The following is an 18,570-nucleotide window of genomic DNA, read 5'->3' on the forward strand; positions in this document are numbered from 1 at the left end:
CGTGCTGGCCCCTGGGGACCACTGGAGCAGGGAGGTTAGGGGCCTTCGTGCAGGAGGATCTGGGCTGCCGTCTAACAGGAACCTCTCTGCGGCCTCCCCGGCAGGACAGCCCCTTCGACTTGCAGTTCTCTGCATGCTCAGCCCTGACCTTTCTCTGAGGTCACCGCTGCCCTTCGGGTGGTGACTTTCGTCACGTTCGTCGTCTCCGTTTCCTTAACGGAGACCGCGGTTTGTTAGAGTCTCACACGCTCCCTCGGCCCTCGGGTCCCTGGGTGTGTCCGTGTGTCTGTGGCCGAGGGCAGGGAAGGCTCCCCGTGAGGGCTCCCTCGCATGTGTCCCGGACTCTGCTGTCGGCCGCGCGTGATCTCGTGCTCTCACGCCCTTGGCGCTGGAGGGAGATGCTCTCTGGTAGCTCCCGCGTGCCTCCGGCAGAAGACGGCTTCCTGTGCGTGATGTAAGTTGTGGCCGCGTGTCCCGGCGCGGATGCAGACAGCACCGGCCGCGGGCGTGTGACCTGCCCTCCACGGGTGCAGGACGGTCTGGGTCTCCGTGTCGCGTGACGAGCGTTTACGGGGACGGTCTGTCGTTCGTGTGCTTGTCCGGACGGACACGGACACCCCCCGTGCGTCCCCCCTTCGCAGACTCCCTTCCGCGGCCCAGAGATGCTCCTGCTGCGGCGCAGCGTGCGTGGTGGGCGAGGGACGCACCCGTGTGTGCCGGGGACCCAGAGACCGTGTGTGCCGGACACCCAGAGACCGTGTGTGCCGGGGACCCAGAGACCGTGTGTGAGACCGTGTGTGCCGGGGACCCAGAGACCGTGTGTGAGACCGTGTGTGCCGGGGACCCAGAGACCGTGTGTGAGACCGTGTGTGCCGGGGACCCAGAGACAGACCCTCCCTGTTCACCGGACACCCAGTCGCTCGTTCGCTTTGCTGTCTGTCGGCTGCAGTGTGGGGGAGGGGCCTGCGGTCGGAGGCCCAGAGGGGGGGCCGGACACTTCAGGGGCAGAAGGGCCTGTGGGACCTTCCTTAGGGTCGGGGAGGGGAGGGAGCAGGCCCTGGTCAGAGTGGGGCGCTGCCCTGCTGCTGTGTCCCCCGTCCCTTCTTGAAGCAGGGGCCGTGCCCGTGTCAGCAGTGGGGTCGTGGGAGGGGTGCTGGCGGAGCTGGGGCTCCGGGGGCTTAGGCAAACTTCCGGGTGGCTCCCTGAGGACGACACCGCATGGCTCCCGTCTCCTTGAGCAGTGGGTGTGGAGACCACTCAGCCTCCCTTCCAGAAGGACCGGTGCTGCCGCAGCGGCCTCCCTCTGTCCCTGTGGGCCATGGGGCCCCTCAGCTGGGCAGTGCGCTCCGGGCTCAGAGTCCCCATTGAGGGCAAGCTGACATGTGCGTCTGGGGAGCTGCTGGGGTGTCCCCGATGGGGTGCAGGCTGCTCGGCTCGCACGGGCCTCCCTACGGAGCTGCAGGAGCTGGACGAGCGTCCTCGTCCTGGGGCATCGAACCCCACACGTCTCAGCCGTGTGGTCGAGTTCTGCTTCGTCACTAGCTTGCGGCACGAGGATCTTCCACAAATAGTCGAATCGCGGCGTTACGGCGATTCCTTCAGGGGCTGCCTTAGCTTCCTGGAGCCCATTCCTTTGTGTTTGTGGAAGGAAACCGGAAGGACCTACCTTACACGGTCCGGTGTGGTTATTTCTGAACAGAAAAGGTGTGAATTTAGTTTTTCCTCTATTAAGTTGGTTTTTCTATAGTTATAATAAATTGCGCATGTGTTTTGTGTGTGTGTGTGTGTGTGTAAACAGTACAGAAAGCTTCTGAAGTATGACATATAGATGCTTAAGTCACCGCGAATTTCTTGGCTGACAAAAGGTGTGAAAGGTGCTGAGTGATCCGGAACAGCGAGGCCTTTTTCCTCTGTTCTGCTGCCGCGTTCTCGGGCACGTTCAAGGTTTCACTTGTTTGTTCTGCAGGCTGTACGGGTCCCCGCTCAACATCGACTTGTTCCCTGCCCTCATGGTGGAAGACTTGGTCCCAGGCAGCCGGCTGGGGCCCACCCTCATGTGCCTGCTGAGCACGCAGTTCAAGCGCTTGAGAGACGGGGACAGGTAAACGCAGGTGCCTCGGGACCGGTGAGGCAGGTGCCAAAGGGAAGAGCCTCTGCTCTTAATGCACCTTTCTGGGGACTCGGGGAGGCAAGGAGCCGTTGCCGGAGCTCGGTGTGCGGGTGACTAGTGAGGGAGCGCCGCCAGCCTCACTGTGATCGCTCCCTGTGCGGACTTCTTCCACTGCGCCCGAGAATTACACAGCCTCGTCACGGCTGCTTTCGTGACCTTCCGCTTGAGACATTTCTGTTCTAGGAATAGAGAATTCACAGGGTTCAATGCTGTGGGAGTTTGGAGGAATCTGAACTTCTGGCAGGACCGCCAAGTTTCAGGTTTCATGGGTGTCGTTAGTGGAGCTTCACGTAGGGGAGGACACCGTCCCCCGTCCCAGGGAGCCCGTCGGCGCTGTGCGCCAGGCCGTGCATTCTAACCGTGGCCCATGCTGCCTTCTGAGCCGCCGACACACTGCCTGTTTTCGTCCAGATTTTTTGTTCTGTTTCTGAGTCAGAAAGCTGAGTCGAGTCCGAGTCCCTCCGTGAACCGTACCCGGTGGATGCCGGCGGGGTCTAGACGGTCCACAGAGCTGATGGGGAAATGTTTTCATTCACCTCCTGTGTGTGCTTTGTCTCCTTCTGGGGAAGCACAGGTTATGGTATGAAAACCCGGGGGTGTTCTCGCCGGCGCAGCTGACCCAGATCAAGCAGACGTCCCTGGCCAGGATCCTGTGTGACAACGCCGACAACATCACCCGCGTGCAGAGGGACGTGTTCCGTGTGGCGGAGTTCCCCCACGGCTACGGCAGCTGTGACGAGATCCCCAGGGTGGACTTGCGTGTGTGGCAGGACTGCTGTGAAGGTGCGTGTCCTGGGGCCTGCCGTGTGGCGGGGTGTGCGTCCCGGGGCCTGCCGCGTGTACTGGGGAACGTCGATGCCGCAGCTCCGCGGTGGCCGCTCGGGGACGCAGCAGAGCCCGGCTGGGATCGTGAGGAGACGCTCCTGACCCGGTGTGGTTTCTGTGAGAGCTCAGGACCGAGGGCCATGGGTAGGAGGCAGGAATAAGCGCGGTCCGTCCGGCTTCTGCTTCTTCCTTCACACCGAGCTGCGTCTCCCGGGAGGACTTGCGTGTTGGACGAGTATCATGGGCCCCTGTGGACGGCTCCAGACTCAGATGTCCGGAAGCGCAGCTCGCACCCGACTGTGGGCACCGCGCGTTCCGAAAGCCGTGACAACACGCATTGCTGGAGTGTCGTGGAAGGCCTGGAGGGGCGGCTGTCCACGTGCAGGCCTGGGACGCGTGCGGCGGGGCCGCCGGGGCCATCCTCGCTCCGTGGCTCCCCTGCGTCCGCAGATCCCGCTGTCGCTCACCTGGATGCTCGTTTCCCGACCTGAATGTGATTTGGGCTTTACTCAAACCGCAGTCAGACCCGGCAGGATGAAGCGAGGGGCGTCCGGAGCTGGCCGTGAGACCCTGCTCCTTGGCGGCCAGAGGCCGGGGACCCGCAGCGGCCCCCTGCGGCAGAGATGGCTCCTCCCGCCTCCACGCTCGGCCTCAAGCGGCCTCTGCCCCACCTCCTCTTCCCGGGGGAAGCAGCTCTGGCCGTGGCTCTCTGTTGGCCGTCATGTCCGTGAGCGCGGGACTCTGGGTTGGTAGGTCAGCGCTGTCCTCTGCCTACGTCTGTGCGTGGTGGCCGTGCCGATCGGGCGCGGTGTCTGTCCGCCTGGCCATGCTCTGCGTGAATGTGGTACGTGTGTGCGTGTGGGTGCGCGGCACATTGTGCTACAGGACGGTTCATGTGACCACTGGAGCGGAGTCGACTGCACGCCCCACATCCCGAAACTTTTACAGTCTCCCTGATACATCTAAGGGAAACTGGTTTTGGGGTGTTTTCTCACTTTCTTAGAATTATCCTTGCTGGTTTGCACAGCTCGGCTCGCATTTCCGAGGGCAGGGTATAGAGTTTGGTCCTTGTGCCTGCAGAGACCTGCTCTTCGCAAGCCCCCGGGAAAGGCCGGTTCTTTTCGAGATACAGAACTTCACGTCCCGATGGTGCCACCAGGCCCCCTGGCTGCTTAGACAGGGGGCAGAGCCGGGGTTTCTGTTGTTTTTGCTCAGAAAAGCCAGAGACCCTGGAGAGACGGAGACTCAGAGCCGGGTGGCGTCATCGGGGCCGCGCTCCCGTCCGTGCCGCGGCGGGGGCCGTTCTGACTTCCCGCCGCTGGACGCGTTTCCTCCAGGTCCTGAGCCGCCAGGTTCAAGGATGCTTTGGAGGCTCTGTGTTCCGTCCTAGGTCAAGAGCCACGTCTCAGACACGGCAGAAAGGTCTGACAGGACCAGGTGTCGGTCGCTGTTTACTTCCCGTTCCATTTCCAAAACTCCCGGAGAGCAGCCCGAGCTCCCCGCGGGTCCCGGAGTGCATGCGGAGCTCCGGGCGTGAGGCTCGCGCGCGGGAGAGCCCAGAGAAGCGGCGCCCGGGTGGGCGGTTTCTCCTTGTTGTACCAAAGTTAGAAATCGCCCTTTGTGGGGATGGGTGGGGCACGTGCGCACACACACAGTTTTGAAATAATTGTATTTATTTTAAAATAGTACAAAGAATCCTTGTACTTCATCAGACTCACAGTTGTTAAAGTTTCGTCCGGTGTTACTGTTCCCTCTCACCCCGGGATACTGCCGTCTGCGTGTGAGCACACGTGTATGGTACGCGTGCATCTGTGTGTCTGCGCGGACATGCACTGTGTGTGAAGGAACATGACACTTGTTTCCTAAACCGGCCGAGGAAGTCGCAGGAGGCGTGCGGCTCCCCTGAGTGACTTGGGGGGGTTGGGACCGGGGGAGGGTGGACGCGCACTGAGCGCTTCCCGTGGGGGTCTCGTGCCGAGCCCCGTGGCCCCCCCCCCACTTGCCGCAGCAGGGGGGCGCGTGGCCTGCGAGCCGGGAGCCCTGCTGGGGGGCGAGCGCTCCAGAGGCAGCGTTGCCCGGGGCCTCCTGGGTCCGGTGCATTCACACCGTGAACCTGCCTCAGGTCCAGGTCCGAGTGGGAAGCGCGTGTTTGGGCGCTGAATCAAATCGCAGAACGCTCGGCCATCTTGTCTCTGGGCCTTTGCCTCCTGCGGTGGTCGTGGGCCCGCTAGGCCGGGGCAGGGGACAGCAGCCTGTCCTCTGTGTGCTTTCTCTCCGGGGGTTTCCACCGCCTCTCTGCACGCATCAGCGCCTGGGAAGGGCCGTGTGTAGCCTCTGCCACCTTCCTGGCCAGGCCTGTCTGGGGGGATGGGGCGCGGCGTGAACCCGGGTGTTTGTGGGATGGGGTGGTCGTGGGCAGGCGGGAGGGCCCTGGAGGAGGGACGAGGGGGCACGGGCGTGCGTACGGTGCCCTGAGAGCACAGTGCCTGGGCCGCGGGGGGCCGCGCTGCCGTGGTGGGAGCCAGCGCGGGGTTGACAGGACGGGGGTGTGGGGCGTCCATGCAGGAGGTGGCCGTCCGGGCTGTTGGTGGGGAGCCCAGGTGAGGCTGGGGGGCTGCTGGGCCGGGAGGATGCGGTGCCGAGGCCACGACTTGCCCGTGGAGGGAGGAAGCCTGCCACGAGGCTGCGGCTTGTGTCATCGACGTGCCGCGAAGGCCGGTGACGTTGCTCAGGATGTGCCCGGCATCTCCTGACCCAGGGCCGACCGCTCACAGCCCGCACACTCGTTTCAGACTGCAGGACCAGGGGACAGTTCAACGCCTTCTCACACCACTTCCGAGGCCGGCGATCGCTGGGGTTCAGCTACCAGGAGGACGAGCCCATTGGGGAAGCGGGCCCCGGGGGGACACCGAGGTATGGCCGTCCCTGAGGCAGGTCCCAGGCTCTGGGCGGGGGCGCCTGCGGCCACGTGTGACCTGCTGAGGTCTGTTGGCGTCTCCTCCTCCCTCGTGCAGCATCGGGAAACACAGAAAGCACCCAGGAAACGCCACAGCCCCCTCCCACGAGCACCCACAGATGCCAGGGACAAGCGACTTCAAGGACTTCGTTCAGGAAATGCAGAAGACCATCGCAGACCTCAGAGAGCAGGTAACTGTCCCTGCCCGTCCAGTCCCGCACCGCAGACAGCGTTCTTGCTCCCGAGGCCCTCCCGTGTGACGTCGGCTCCAGCTCCCCGACCGGGAGCCTCCTGTCTGGGAGGCTCTTCTCTTGTGGCCTGTCCCCGGCCCGGCCACATGGGGCTGTGCTCCGGTTCCCCCGTGGCCGGTGAGCGCTCACTGTGGGCTGTCCACAGGCACCATTGTGATAGCTGCGGGGTCCCTGGAGCCGCTGTAGAGATCATAGGCCAGGAGGGGCTGAGGGTTAGGGCCACGGAGAATTCAGACCTCGGTCCTGTTCCAGAGCCACTTCTCCCGGAGTGTTGCTCTAACCCTTGTCCCCAGGGCGGGGCCAGCAGGCATTCTGTGGTCTGGTCCCCCAGATGTGGGGGGCAGCGGCACTGAGGGTCTCCCCACTGGGCTCTTCTCCAAGGAGGAGCTCTGGTCTCGGCGGACGGCCTGCAGGGGTGTGAGGGCAGAGAGACAGGAGGCCGGGTGGGGAGGAACGTGGGTGCCAGGCAGAGGGCGGGGCTTGTGGCTCCAGGAGAGAAGCCCCTCGACCCTCACCTACAGCCAGAGAGACGGCCAGGCTGTGGGGCACAAGGCCTCCTGGGGACTCCGCCCTGGACAGGTGGGTGCTGTGGGTCCTAGAGACGGTCACTCCAGGCCGGCTGGGTGGACGGTGACCACGAGGTGTGCACAGCTGAGTGCCGTGCAGCGAGGAGGGGTCATTCTGCGGATGGGTCAGTGGGAGCAGAGGCGGGAAGGGGACGGGCGGCCCCGAGGTCAGCCAGCTGTCTGCCCCTCCGGCCCCTCCTTCCGAATCTGCGGGACCCGCGCTCCACGCCCACCGGTCCCGCCCTCTGCGCCCGCGGGCCCCGCCCCTGTGCCCACCGCTTCCCCCGCCGCACACCTGTGACCCCCTCCGTGGCTTCTCCCAGCTGCGGGACGGAATAACGCCGGTGTGATCCTCTCCGCTGCGTACCCTGCACGCCAGGGCAGGGCCGCTCGCTGGGCAGGGCCGCCGGGTGTTGAGAGATGCGGACAGAAACTCTGCCCTGACTCCTGGCGGGGGTGGGGACGGCATTCGCAGGCGACTCTGACTCTGCAGGGCTAGGCCTGGTTCCCGCAGATGTGCTCCATCCTCGTCTCCTGGGGGATGCTGGCAAGGTCTGTCCCGCAGCTTCCGTCTTGAACTCCTGTCCGCAGCCGCCAAGGACAGCCCCCCACTGCCCCAGCCGCCCTGCTGGCCCATGGCTGCTGCCCACGCGGCCTCGGGGGTCCTCCGTCCTTCACGACTTGGAAGACGGCTCTGAGGTCGGGGGATGCCAAGATCTGTGCTAATGAGGGCCGGAGTGCAGGAGGCGGCCCGCTTCGGAGCCCCAGCTGGGACCCGCCCGCACCCAGGCCAGGGCAGACGGCGCTCGGGCCCCGGGCCGCAGGGCGAGGTGGCCTGGACCAGGGAGGCCGTGTGGTCGCGCAGCCTGGAGGCTGCGCGGTGATCCGCCGCTGCCACACGGGGTAGATGGAGAGCGTTACCTGCCAGGAGCACGCGGGGTTTCTGCGTGTTGAATCCCATCTCCGCGCCCCGACCTTGATCAGAGAGATCTCCCCGGCAGGTGCTCCCTGCAGTGGCCGTGCCCGGTTGTGTCCATTCTCTGTGCGGGTCGCGAGCTTTGGTGCCTTCAGCGGAAACCCCGCTCTGGGACCGGTAGATGAGGTGGGAGTCTTGCGGGCTGCCGGGCCCTCCCGGCACAGCGAGAAGCACGTCCAGCCACGCAGACGCTGTCCGCGTCGGCAGCCGCAGCAGGGGTACAGGAGGGTCACCCTGGGATGCCTGTGGCTCAGGATGGTGACCGGTCGGGGCTGTCCATGTCTGGGAGTCTCTGTGCAGGATGTTCCCGCATGGTCCCGTGGAGCCTCTCCCATCCCCTCCGTGATTCTGTTCTTTCCCCGGAGCTGCCGTACGCGGCAGCCCCTGCCCTTGATGCCCGACGTGGCAGGGCTCGCCCAGGGCTGTCCCGGAGGTCTCGGGACCAAAGCGTCCTCGCTGGGCAGGAGGCGCCGGCGTCGCAGAGCTCAGACCTCCCCCCCCCCCCAGCAAGCGGGACACGTGTTTGTTTTGCTGCAGATTAAGAGGCTGGAGTTGCGGCTCAGCTCCACGGACTGCGCAGATGCGGACGGGGGGCCTCACGCCAATGGCGCCAAATGGAGGCGGGACGCGTGCTCCGTCTGCGAGTGCCGGGTGCGTCTGGGGCTCTGCTGTGGGCAGCGGGGGCACAGGCTGCGCTCTGCGGTGGGGGACCTGCACACCCCCGGCCCAGGCTGCCTCAGGGTGTTTGCACCAGTGAGGCGGGTGGCCTCGGTCAGGTGGTTCTCGGTCCCCAGAGAAAGGGGATGGAGGTGCCGTGGTGGCCACATCGGCCATGGTGACCGGGCCCCAGCTTCAGGGAAGCGCGGGTGTTTGGTGACGCGGGGACCGGAAGGGGTGTCCGTTGTGGGTGTCCCTTCCTTGCCCCCTGGTGGACATCCCAGATGTGAATCTGGGGGCTGCACTGAGCCCGCATGGGGTCCTGAGCTCTCCGGGGCAGGTGGGCAGTGGGGGTGGGGCGGGAACCTTGGGAGGGAGTGCAGGGGTCTGCGGGGGCATCGGCCGCAGTACAGACTGCACCCAGGAGCCCCGACTGGTCACGGGGGCGGCGGGCAGGGGGCGAGGCACAGGCCACGTGCCCCAGGAAGTGACAGGTCCTGCTGCCTCTCTCTCCCAGGACGGGCAGGTCACCTGTTTCGTGGAGGCTTGCCCACCTGCCGACTGTCCAGCGCCTGTGAGAGCCAGTGGGGCCTGCTGTCCGGTCTGCCCGAGAGACGGCATGGGAAGGAAGCCTTAGCTCGGCGAGGCCTTCGGGGCCCTCCATGTGTCCTCGAGACCGACGGCCGGCACAGGGCATGCGGACGGGAGGGACCCCCTCCGTATCGGCGGAGCGCAGGAGCTCAGAGCAGAGCATTCACAGAGGAGAAACCACGGACACATGTCCTGACTTCACGTTAGATTCTCAGGTCTTTATTTAATGTTTTTGATGAAATATTGGTGCTACTATTAAATTGCACAGTTAAGTCATTTAGGCTCCTCAGTTCACTTCCCTGGATACCACCGTTTCTTCTCGACCAAAAGTGAGTCCCGCTTGGTTCTACGCCTGGAGCTTGCAGACGAGCCCCCGCCCCCACCCCCGCCACCAGCCCGGCCACCAGGGCAGGTCATTGAGCCGCCAGAAGGACGCACACCGCTCTGGGAAGACCGGCGCGTGGCCGACGGACAGACTCGCAGGAGAGCTGGGGTGACGGTTTGGGCGGTGGGTGCCAGCATGTGGTCCTGGAATAGACGGCCCCGCTTGCCTGCGGCGTCCGGCGCTCGCCCGTGGGAGTGAGATGAAGCCACGAGCAGAAAGGCCAAAAGAGGCTGGTTTCCACTGGCACTCGTGTGACGCTGCCGGCGAGGGCCAGATGTGAACCCCGTTCCTGCCAAAGGCCGGCCCGCGGCACACGCTGGGCTCTGGTCCCGCCGAGCGCTGCGGACTTCTCCGCGCGGAGGATTCTACGTTCAGGTCGTGTGAGCGCCGTAAAGAAACAACACCGACCCCTTTACCTCATTTGTATTTTTGAGACGCACAACGTTGTGTGAGATTCTGCGCACGTTCCAGGTGTCGGCGACGGCAGAAAAACCACTTCCCACTCCACAAAAGTTGTCTTAGAATTCCGAGAGAAGCAACCATCATACCTCATGGTGTCTCTCTGCACAGTCGACCAGCAGCCTCCTCCTCGTTCTAGACACGAGGTGATGCCTGTCCTGAGCAGCGTGCACAGACGCGGGCCCCCCCGCGATCCCCGAGGACGCAGGTGGTCCCAGGATGTGGTGGCCAGTTCGGGATGGGGCACCGTGGGCTGGCCGTCACCCCGGAGGCCTGGAGGCAGGTCTTCGGGGGTCGGGCACATGGTGGGCGGGTTCCGAGCCTGGTCTGGCCCGGCGCGGGCGTCCTTCCGGGAGCAGGAGATCCCGGGCACTGACCGGGCTGCCACGACCTCGGGGTGAGGCGACTGCTCCCGTCATGAGTGTCCCCAGTGGCTTTAAACACAGCCGACCTGACTCCCGGGCTTCGGGACGCCAGGTCGCAAATACCAGCTTGTGTCTCGCGGGGCGTGGGGCGTCTTTGGGGATATCAAGTCACCTTTGAGCCGTGTTGGCCGGCGGGAGAGCGGGTAACCGTGCGCCCAGCGTGGTGGTTGGGAAAGCTGCTCTGGCGTTGGGACGGGGCCGCGCCCATACCCGGGAGTCTGCCATCCCCCGGCGGCCACATGCCCTCGCCACAGACGCGCGCATGTGGTTCAGGATGTGCGGTAGGACCAGGCTCTTGGCGGGGCGGGTGGGGGCGGTCTGCGGCTCACAGTGAGGGTGTGTGACTGCGGCGGGAGCGGCGGCCCCTGGTTTCATAGCACACGGGGTGTCCGAGCGGCGGGCAGGGCCCCGAGGGACCCTCTGCGGCCACTGCGGGGGGATCACAGCCTCGCGAAGCGAATGTACATATTTATTTACTTTCCGACTGTAGCCGACAGCCGGGTGCCTTCTGTGTTCGTTGTAATCAGTTCATTACCAAAGAGACGTTTGCACTATGTACCGATGCTGTCAGTTCAAATAAACGGGCCACGTTTTCAAATGGGGTCTGGCGTTCTTCTTCCCGTCAAGCCTGCGTTGGGGCGACCGCTTGCTGGCTCCGAGTGGCCGACAGCAGGGGGGGAGGGGGCAGCTCCTGGAGAAAGCCAGACTGTTCCGGGCACTGTGTCGTGGGCACATGTGAGGCAGGAGAAGCAAGGAGAATGGACAAGAGGGTTAGCGTGGGCTCAGACCTGCCGCAGCCTGGAGGGTTAGCGTGGGCTCGGACCTGCCGCAGCCTGGAGGGTTAGCGTGGGCTCGGACCTGCCCCAGCCTGGAGGGTTAGCGTGGGCTCGGACCTGCCGCAGCCTGGAGGGTTAGCGTGGGCTCGGACCTGCCGCAGCCTGGGTGCTCTCACGGGGCTGCGGGGCTGGGTCCGGACGGGGGGCTGGGGTCTCAGCTGCCCCTGCCTCCGGGCACGTCGTGCTGTGGACGAGGACGTGTCCTTGTCAGAGGGACCGTGTCGCTGCAGTAGACACGTGCTGTGGCAGGGATGGGTCCCGTGATGGGAGGGTCCCCAAGGGACCATGCTGCGGGTTGCAGGGGACACCAGTGCCTGCCCTGGGCTCCAGGTACAGGGTAGGAGTGGACGCTGCTCCAAAGAGAACTGGAGGGAATTGGGGCACCTTCACGAGACCGAGAGAAAGTCACTACCTTAGACAGAATCATCACGAGAAGAACATTTGAAATACTGAGAAAAAGGGTTTCTTAAATTGCCAAATTGCTTCAAAATCTGACACTTGCGCTTCCAGCGTGCACGTGCCGAGTTTCGGGAGCAGTGGTGGTGCCCCGTCGTCTGCCACTGTGACGGGGTGTCCCGTCGATCTCGGGGCCACACACCGACAGGCGGGCCTCTCCTTGTGGGGACGCGGGGAGCTCGAAGCCTCCTGTTTCCCGCTCTCGCGGGGTTCATCCAGCTTTCTGCAGACGCGTGTCGTGCTGTGTGCTTCGTGTGACCTCGGAGATTATCCGTTCCGCTTAAGCTCGACTGCTTCAAGGTCGTCATGAGCGGAAGCTTGGCGGGCATGTGTCCAAGTAGAGCCGCGACTGCGTCGGCTGAAGGTTGCGAGGACTCTGGGTGGGGTGCCCTGCACCCGCCTGGCCTCGGTCCCCCTCGCTGGAGATGAGCGCCCGGGCTGTGCACCGGCCTCCCGTGGGAGGGCAGCCCCTGGAAGGACCGGCAGTGGGTCTGGGGTGGGTGGGTGCGGCAGGAGCTCTCCTGGCTCCTGCTCTGAGCAGGCGCAGGGACGGGCGACACCAAGACCTTCCCTGGGAGGAGCAGGACGGAGCGGGGTCCACAGTCCAGTCCTCTGCGCTAGAGGAGCCTTGAGCCGTGCGCAGGACCCAGGAAGGGTTCGGTGCACGGGGGCCCTGCAGCTCCGCCCAGAGACAGCCAGCGTGGTCCCCACCGGTGCCGGGCGCAGGGGGCAGGGAATGGCGCCTCGGACTGCTTTAGAGACCAGGTGAAGCTGGCAGAAAGTGACTGTTGGCTCTTAAGAACTGTGAGGAAAGTCTACAGACGTTTCTTCTGCCTTTGTAAAAACATTTCACACCTGCTTCCTGTGTGCGGAGTTACACACCAGGTGACCCACATATCTGTGTTGTATTTGCCAAGCGACTCACCAGAAGCATTTAGTGAACTCAGCAAATGTGTTTTCGAGTATTTCATGTTTAGGAAAAATTGCATCTGCCGTGGAGACCGGTTTCGGGAAGTCCTGTGGTTTGCAGGTTTTGTTCCAGGGCTCGCCCCGCCGACTTCCCGCGGTGGAGGCTGAGACAGGAGGTGGACCATCTGGGCACACGGCGGGTGCTTGGCCGGCCGAGCCTCGTCCTGTGGGTGCAGACGGGCATGTGGCCCCTGTGGTGGGGGACACTGTGCCGGGCCTCCTGCGGGTGCAGAGCAGGTGGGGGACTCCGGATGTGGGCCCTGCCCTTGGTGCCACCAGCAGAGGGGCTGAGCCGCATCCGGAGTCCCCCACCCCCACCCCCGCTTTCCTGTTCCTCCTCCTCCGGGCTGTCCCCCAGGGGCTCTCTGACATCACGGCGCTGGTGACCAAGGCCCTGACCAGGTGGCCTCCTGTCTCGGCTGTTCCGTGCTCGTTTTATGCTCCATCCTCAAGTCGTGCTTTCGAGGGAGAGTCGTGTTCGGGGAGACGAGCATCCTCCTGCCCCAAACCGCGAGGCATTGGCCTTGGGGTGGCGTGTTAGATTCTAGAAGGTTCCGCAGACTCCAGTGGTGCCTGTGTTCACGTCTGTGGGATCTGTTGAGAGTAGCTCGGCTTCTGTCCGCTGTTTTGGTGTCCGGTTTCCTTGTGCAGAGCCAGGCGTCCCTACCGGCCTCGGTTCCTGTCATAAGCGTGTCTCGGCCTTCACACGGCCATCGCAAAGTCACGTTTTTCCGTGATGATTCCTGACAGCTGCTCGAGGGCCGTTCTGCCGGGAAGCCACATTTTCCAGGAGAAACTTTGTCCGCTGGTTTGCTGGGACTGCGGAGGGAGGGAACACCTCACGTCCCGAGTCGTCTGCGGTGACCCCGAGGTTGGGGGCCATTCCTTGTGGGGCCATTTATCTCAGAGCTTTGGGAGACAGAAAGAACTGGAATCCGACTTCATCATTCTCCGTCCTTTTCCAACATCGATCTTCATAAACGGCGTGGGAAAACGTTGCTCTCAAAAGTGTCGGCCAAAACCGAGTTCCCCTCAGGTGGTTCAAGCCCCGGCTCTGAGCCCCGAGTCGTGAAGCCGCGAGATGTCATGGTCAGATGCTTCTCAGCTTATCTACCTCCTTCCAGCGCAAACGGATTTTCGTATTGTTTGTCGTCCGTCAGTGAACAGGTCAGGGCGGACACACAGCCTTTGCCCCATGACTCGTGCGCAGCTGGTCTCCGAGGAGCTCCCTGGAGAGCGCCTGCGTCTGTGCTCGTGAACGACGCCCGTTGCAGACGTGGACTCCGTGCGCCACCGTCTCCCTGGGCCACGAGCGGGGCTCACCGCGGAGACAGCCTGCGCCGTGGGCCCGTGTGGGTCGCGGGCATGTGCGGATCGCCCGGGGTGGGCTCGGTGCCCCGAAATCGGGAAGGGCCGGAGACCAGGGCCAGTCCTGCTTCTGACCCTGGGGCCAGTACTCCTGTCCTGTCATCGAGCCCGGAGAGAGTGAACACGGACCCTGGGTTCTGCGCTCTGCCCAGGCTTCGACGGGGCTGCGTGTCTTCTGAGCGCGGCTCGCGTGGGAAGGACGGAGTCCTGGTGGCCTTGTTTGCGCTGGCCGGCGGTGTACACAGGCCTCCTCTCCCTGTGTGTCTGTGCCCGCCGCGTCCCACGCCGCCGCGAGAGCCCTCCACCCCGGTGGCCAGACGCGGCATGCTCGCGCCCCAGCAGGTACACAGCGTGAGCCGGACCGTCCGCCCGGCCCCTGTGCACAGCCTCGTTCCTGGGCAGCCCTGCCTGGACACAGCTCCCCGGGCTCCGTCACGTCTTCACACAAACCAGAGACGCTGTGGACGGTGGAGCTGTCCCCACTCCATTTGCCGTGCAAAGTGTCGCTGAGAAGCTCCCCTCCACTTGACCCGCAGCATCTGGACGCAGGATCCCGACGGGAGTTCCCCAACCCGCAGGGGCCCGAAACCACTCCTGAGAGACGGAGCACCTGCTCCAGGATGAGCCCCCGGTTCCTGCCGGCCGCCAGCTTCCTTCCGTGGCCTCCAAACACCCGTTCCCGTGTCCGTCGGCCCCGCTGCCTGTCCCTGTTCTGTGAAGGGGTCTCCTGTCCCTACACTGCCTGCCATGCTGGTCCGCAGAGGCCGCCGCCGGGTCGGGTTGTGAGGGCAGCGCCATGCTCTGCCGCTCACCGCCGGTCTCCGTGGCCCGTCTCGTGGGCACGGCCCGTAGGTCCCCAGTGGGCTCACGGCTCGGTCCCCACACCGTCTTGCCTTGGCCGCCACGGGGTCCCGGGTACTCGGGAACCCTCGCTGACCCCGCCCCTCGTTGGCAGTGGTCCCCGTACCGCTCAGCACGAGGGTCCCCACCTGTGGGCAGATAACAGAGTGTTTCCATTTCTGCAAATAACTTGTCTGAAGACGTGGGATGCGGGCGGGCGTCTGGCTGCAGTCACTCGCTCCTGGCTCCCAGTTCCACGGCCCCTCGGGCTGTCGAATGACCAGCTGGTGCCGCTTGTGTGACAGGAACACAGTTAGGGTCAGTGGGAAACAGAAACGTGTGGTCTGTCGGAGAACGGCACCCCCACTCCCCGAGCTGTCGAGTCTACACCGCAGGCGGCCGTCCTGCAGGGAGAACACGGTCCGAGCCCCTCGGGTGCGGCCGTGCGGCGAGTTCCCTGCGAGGTTCCCAGGGAGGCCAGCTCCGCCGGCGACTCCGCGGCCGCTCCTGCCTGGGGCCGTCATTCTCGCGAGCTGTCAGCCGGGCTCTGGTCAGGGCGAGCGGACACAGCACCGGCCTCGGTCCGCAGCTGGGCCGTCAGCATGCTCCAGGTCCCGGCACCCCGCTGGCCACCTTCCCTGCTGTGCGTGTTCAGTGGCTCTCTGGGCGCCTGCCGTGGCCAGCTCTGAGGGGCTGCGGACAGGAGCGGGCAGATGGAGGGTGCGGACACTGGACCAGGCCAGGGGGGACAGCCACGAGGACCGAGGTCCCTCGATTCCGTGTGGTGTGACCTCTTCACAGAGACCCACACAGCCGGCTCCTCGCCCGTCGGCGGCCATCACACACGCGCACCGCGTCAGCCATGTGACGGACGGGGCCAGGTCCAACAGGTGCCCCGCGGTGACGCGTGCGGTGCCCTTTGCTTCCCGAGCCCCGTCTGCGGTGGGAGGGCAGATGCACCGTCCCCGTGTCAGCAACGAAGAGCGGCTTGCGTGTCCGCTGGCAGAGCCACAGGCCCCATCTAGAGCGCCTGCCTCAGTTTCCCCACAAGCCGGCGCTGGAGGGACACGCGTGTCTCAGGACCCTGCTGCTGGAAGCGGTTCCTGTGGGATGGACCGTCTGGGGGCCTGGACCTGAAGCGCCCCCACCCCCCGTGTGAGGGACGTGCAGCTGGCACTCCTGGTGCCACAAGTTCAGTGTGGACAGCGGTGGGGGGGGCAGAGCCGGCAGCTGGACCCCGGGTGGTGGCGGGGGGCAGTTAGCAGGAGGGTAGGGGTGTCCTGGCGAGGAGGGGGCGCTGGCGGGCGGGTGGGGTGCCCCGAGAAGAGGGGCCCAGAGAGCAGAGGGAGCATTGGTGGGTGGGGGCAGGGCATCTTGCTCGCGTGTCCGGCCCGTCCACCCCACAGCACACTCAGCCCCGTAAGCAAATGACTGAGCCACGTGTCTCCCCTTCAGGTCTCACGTGGCACCGACAGTTTCTTCTGAGAACAAGGGGGAGGGCCGGGCCACGAGCAAGTGGAGCCTCGCCGTAAGCTGCCAACCCCCGGGGCCCAGAGGACGCGGGGCGACGTCACCCGCAGGTGTGGGTCCCGGGGTGCGAGGGGTTGGTGGGTTTGTGGTCGAAGGCAGACGCCCCGGGAAGAAGGGGCCTGGACCCGCCCACAGACGTTGCTGGTTGTCTCTGTTGGGGGCAGACCCGGGGGCAGACCCCGACGCATGTGTGGGCCCACCGGCAGGTGTCTCGCGAGCGGGACGGAGGATCCCACCCTTGGTCTTACCCACCCCATGAACGGCTGGAGAAGGGACGCGGCCGCAGTCACGGCTCCCGTTCACGGGTAGGATGTCAGGTGTGCGGAGACAGCAAACGTGGACCAAATGCCCCATGACCTGTAAGTGTGGGGGCGACAGATTTGGGGGGAAAGTGCTCTCGGCCGGAAGGCGCTGGGCCGCGGCTGGACTCGCCTGGGGGAGCACTGAATTAGGGGACGCCACACGGGGAACCCAGACACATGGGGGTGTTGGTGTGGGTGGTGCGTCGCAAGCCTGGGCTCCTGCCTGACCCCTTCAGAAAGCCGGTGACCTTGAGGGTTGGTGACAATGCTCGTTCTGGAGGGTGCTGTGCTTGGAGAGGGGATTTGCCTGGTCCTCCCCAGTTGTCTGCAGGCCCCTGCTGCCGGACCCTCCGCTGGGAGGCTGGACTCTAGAGCCGTCCCTGGCCCAGGAGGGGATGTGGCCCTCGTGCACACATGGCAGCCAGTGTTCCACGCGGCACCCTCCAGGGTCACGCCGGGGTGGACACCATGGGACCCCGGTCAGATGCTGAGCACGGGTCCGAGGGCCGGCCACTGTCGCGCGCTGTGGGCTGACCACACCTGGCCGGCGTGTTTGGGCAGGAAGGTGGCCTGTGGGGGAGCGCGGCCCCAGTGGGGGAGGGTGCCGTGTGCAGCCAGCCGCCCCGCCCCGTCTGGGCCTGCCCTGCTGCACCACCCTGTCCTCGGGGCTCCCCGGGTTCTGTGTCCTGACGGGGAGCTCTCATTCCTGGCCCTTGGTGTCTCCCGCCAGGTGACAGACTCCCGGGACCGTGGCCCCCGCTACGACCTTGCCTCCGGCAGAACCGCAGCTGAGATGCGGGATAAGCCACCGTGCCGTCGGGGCTGCCGCTCCGTGCCTGCAGAGCGGGGAGGTCACGGAGGACGGGGAGGTCACGGAGGACGGGCCGCGCAGACACTGGGGGCCCTTTCTGTGGTGTCGCTGTCTGCCCCCGCGACACCCCCCGTAGGCTGCTTGCGTGAGGCAGACCCGTGGTATCAAGTCGCTTCTGGGGTTTTCGGGATCACATGTGCAGAGCCCGTGTGCCTGTGCTTGGGGTTCGTCTTCCCAACGGCAGTGAGCGGCCAGAGCAGAAGGCACGTTCCGTGCGGCGGACGTGGGGTCGGTCACAGAAGGCAGGAGGCGCGTCCATTCCCGGTGGGGTGGGGGGACGCCCGTGGAGCGAGGTTTGGTACGAAGTCCTCTCTCTGACGGGTTTCTGGACAGAAGTTTGCTTTTTACTTACGCATCCCACTAATTTGCGCCACTACAGACTCGTAGCAACGGAAGCGACCTGGATGTTGAAATCAGTTTGCCTCTTTGCGGAGACACTAGGTCCGGGGGAGACGTGGGGCTCCGGCGTCCCACGGCCCCTCCTGGCGTCTGTCCTAATGAGAAGGTAGGGCCCGGCATGGCCCCCCGTGCACACGTGCTCTCCCTGTAGGTGAAGATGTCACAGCGTCCTTTGTTGGGACTCCCCACATCCAAGGCGCCATGAGTCCTTCGGGCCAGACCAATTCCCTCACTGCAGGGAGCGGAGCCGCAGAGCCCCTGGCCCACGGCCCGAAGGCCCCCAGCCGGGCAGCAGGTAGGAGGAAAGCCAGTGGCGCGGCCGGTTCAGATGGCCGCTTCGAGGTGCCTTCACTTTCTGTTTGGGCCGGTGACGCCCCTGAGGTCCCCACGTTGAGGCTGGCCCTCCTCGCTCTCATGGGGCCCGGAAAGGTGACCAGACCAGGGAACACCTTGCAGGCCAAGTGGTGACACCAGCCCCACGAGGGGAAGGGCCAGTGGCAGGCACGCGGTGCCTCGGACACCTCGCTCAGATTCTGCCTGGAACCCCCCTTGGTGGACCCGAAGGGCCCTCAGCTGTCCAGCACCTCCTTCCCCCGCGCCGTAAATCAGGGACATCTGCTTCCTCACTGCGTCGCTTCCGTCTTCCGGGGACACGTTGTCTCGGCCGCGTGAGCACAGGGACTGGACGCCATCCAGCGCCGCCGTCCGGCTTTCCGCCCTCCCCCTGCAGGGTGTCAG

The 18,570-nt window shown here is 65.1% G+C and overlaps 1 protein-coding gene across 3 annotated transcripts in view; it reads left to right on the plus strand.

Moving 5' to 3' along the window:
* Positions 1-10,859, plus strand: part of PXDN (peroxidasin) — a 68,581-nt gene extending 57,722 nt beyond the window's left edge. For all 3 annotated transcript variants that reach the window (XM_045087916.1, XM_045087917.1, XM_045087918.1), the window contains 6 exons: positions 1,967-2,101; positions 2,745-2,953; positions 5,788-5,908; positions 6,010-6,142; positions 8,282-8,395; positions 8,919-10,859. In XM_045087916.1, the coding sequence (XP_044943851.1) occupies positions 1,967-2,101; positions 2,745-2,953; positions 5,788-5,908; positions 6,010-6,142; positions 8,282-8,395; positions 8,919-9,038 (832 nt within the window). In that variant the 3' untranslated portion in view covers positions 9,039-10,859. The remainder of the gene's footprint in view (positions 1-1,966; positions 2,102-2,744; positions 2,954-5,787; positions 5,909-6,009; positions 6,143-8,281; positions 8,396-8,918) is intronic.
* The last annotated feature ends 7,711 nt before the right edge of the window (positions 10,860-18,570 follow it).

This window comes from Mustela putorius, unplaced genomic scaffold, assembly GCF_011764305.1.
Source record: "Mustela putorius furo isolate JIRA1106 unplaced genomic scaffold, ASM1176430v1.1 tig00001618_pilon_pilon_pilon, whole genome shotgun sequence".
Taxonomy (NCBI): Eukaryota; Metazoa; Chordata; class Mammalia; order Carnivora; family Mustelidae; genus Mustela; species Mustela putorius.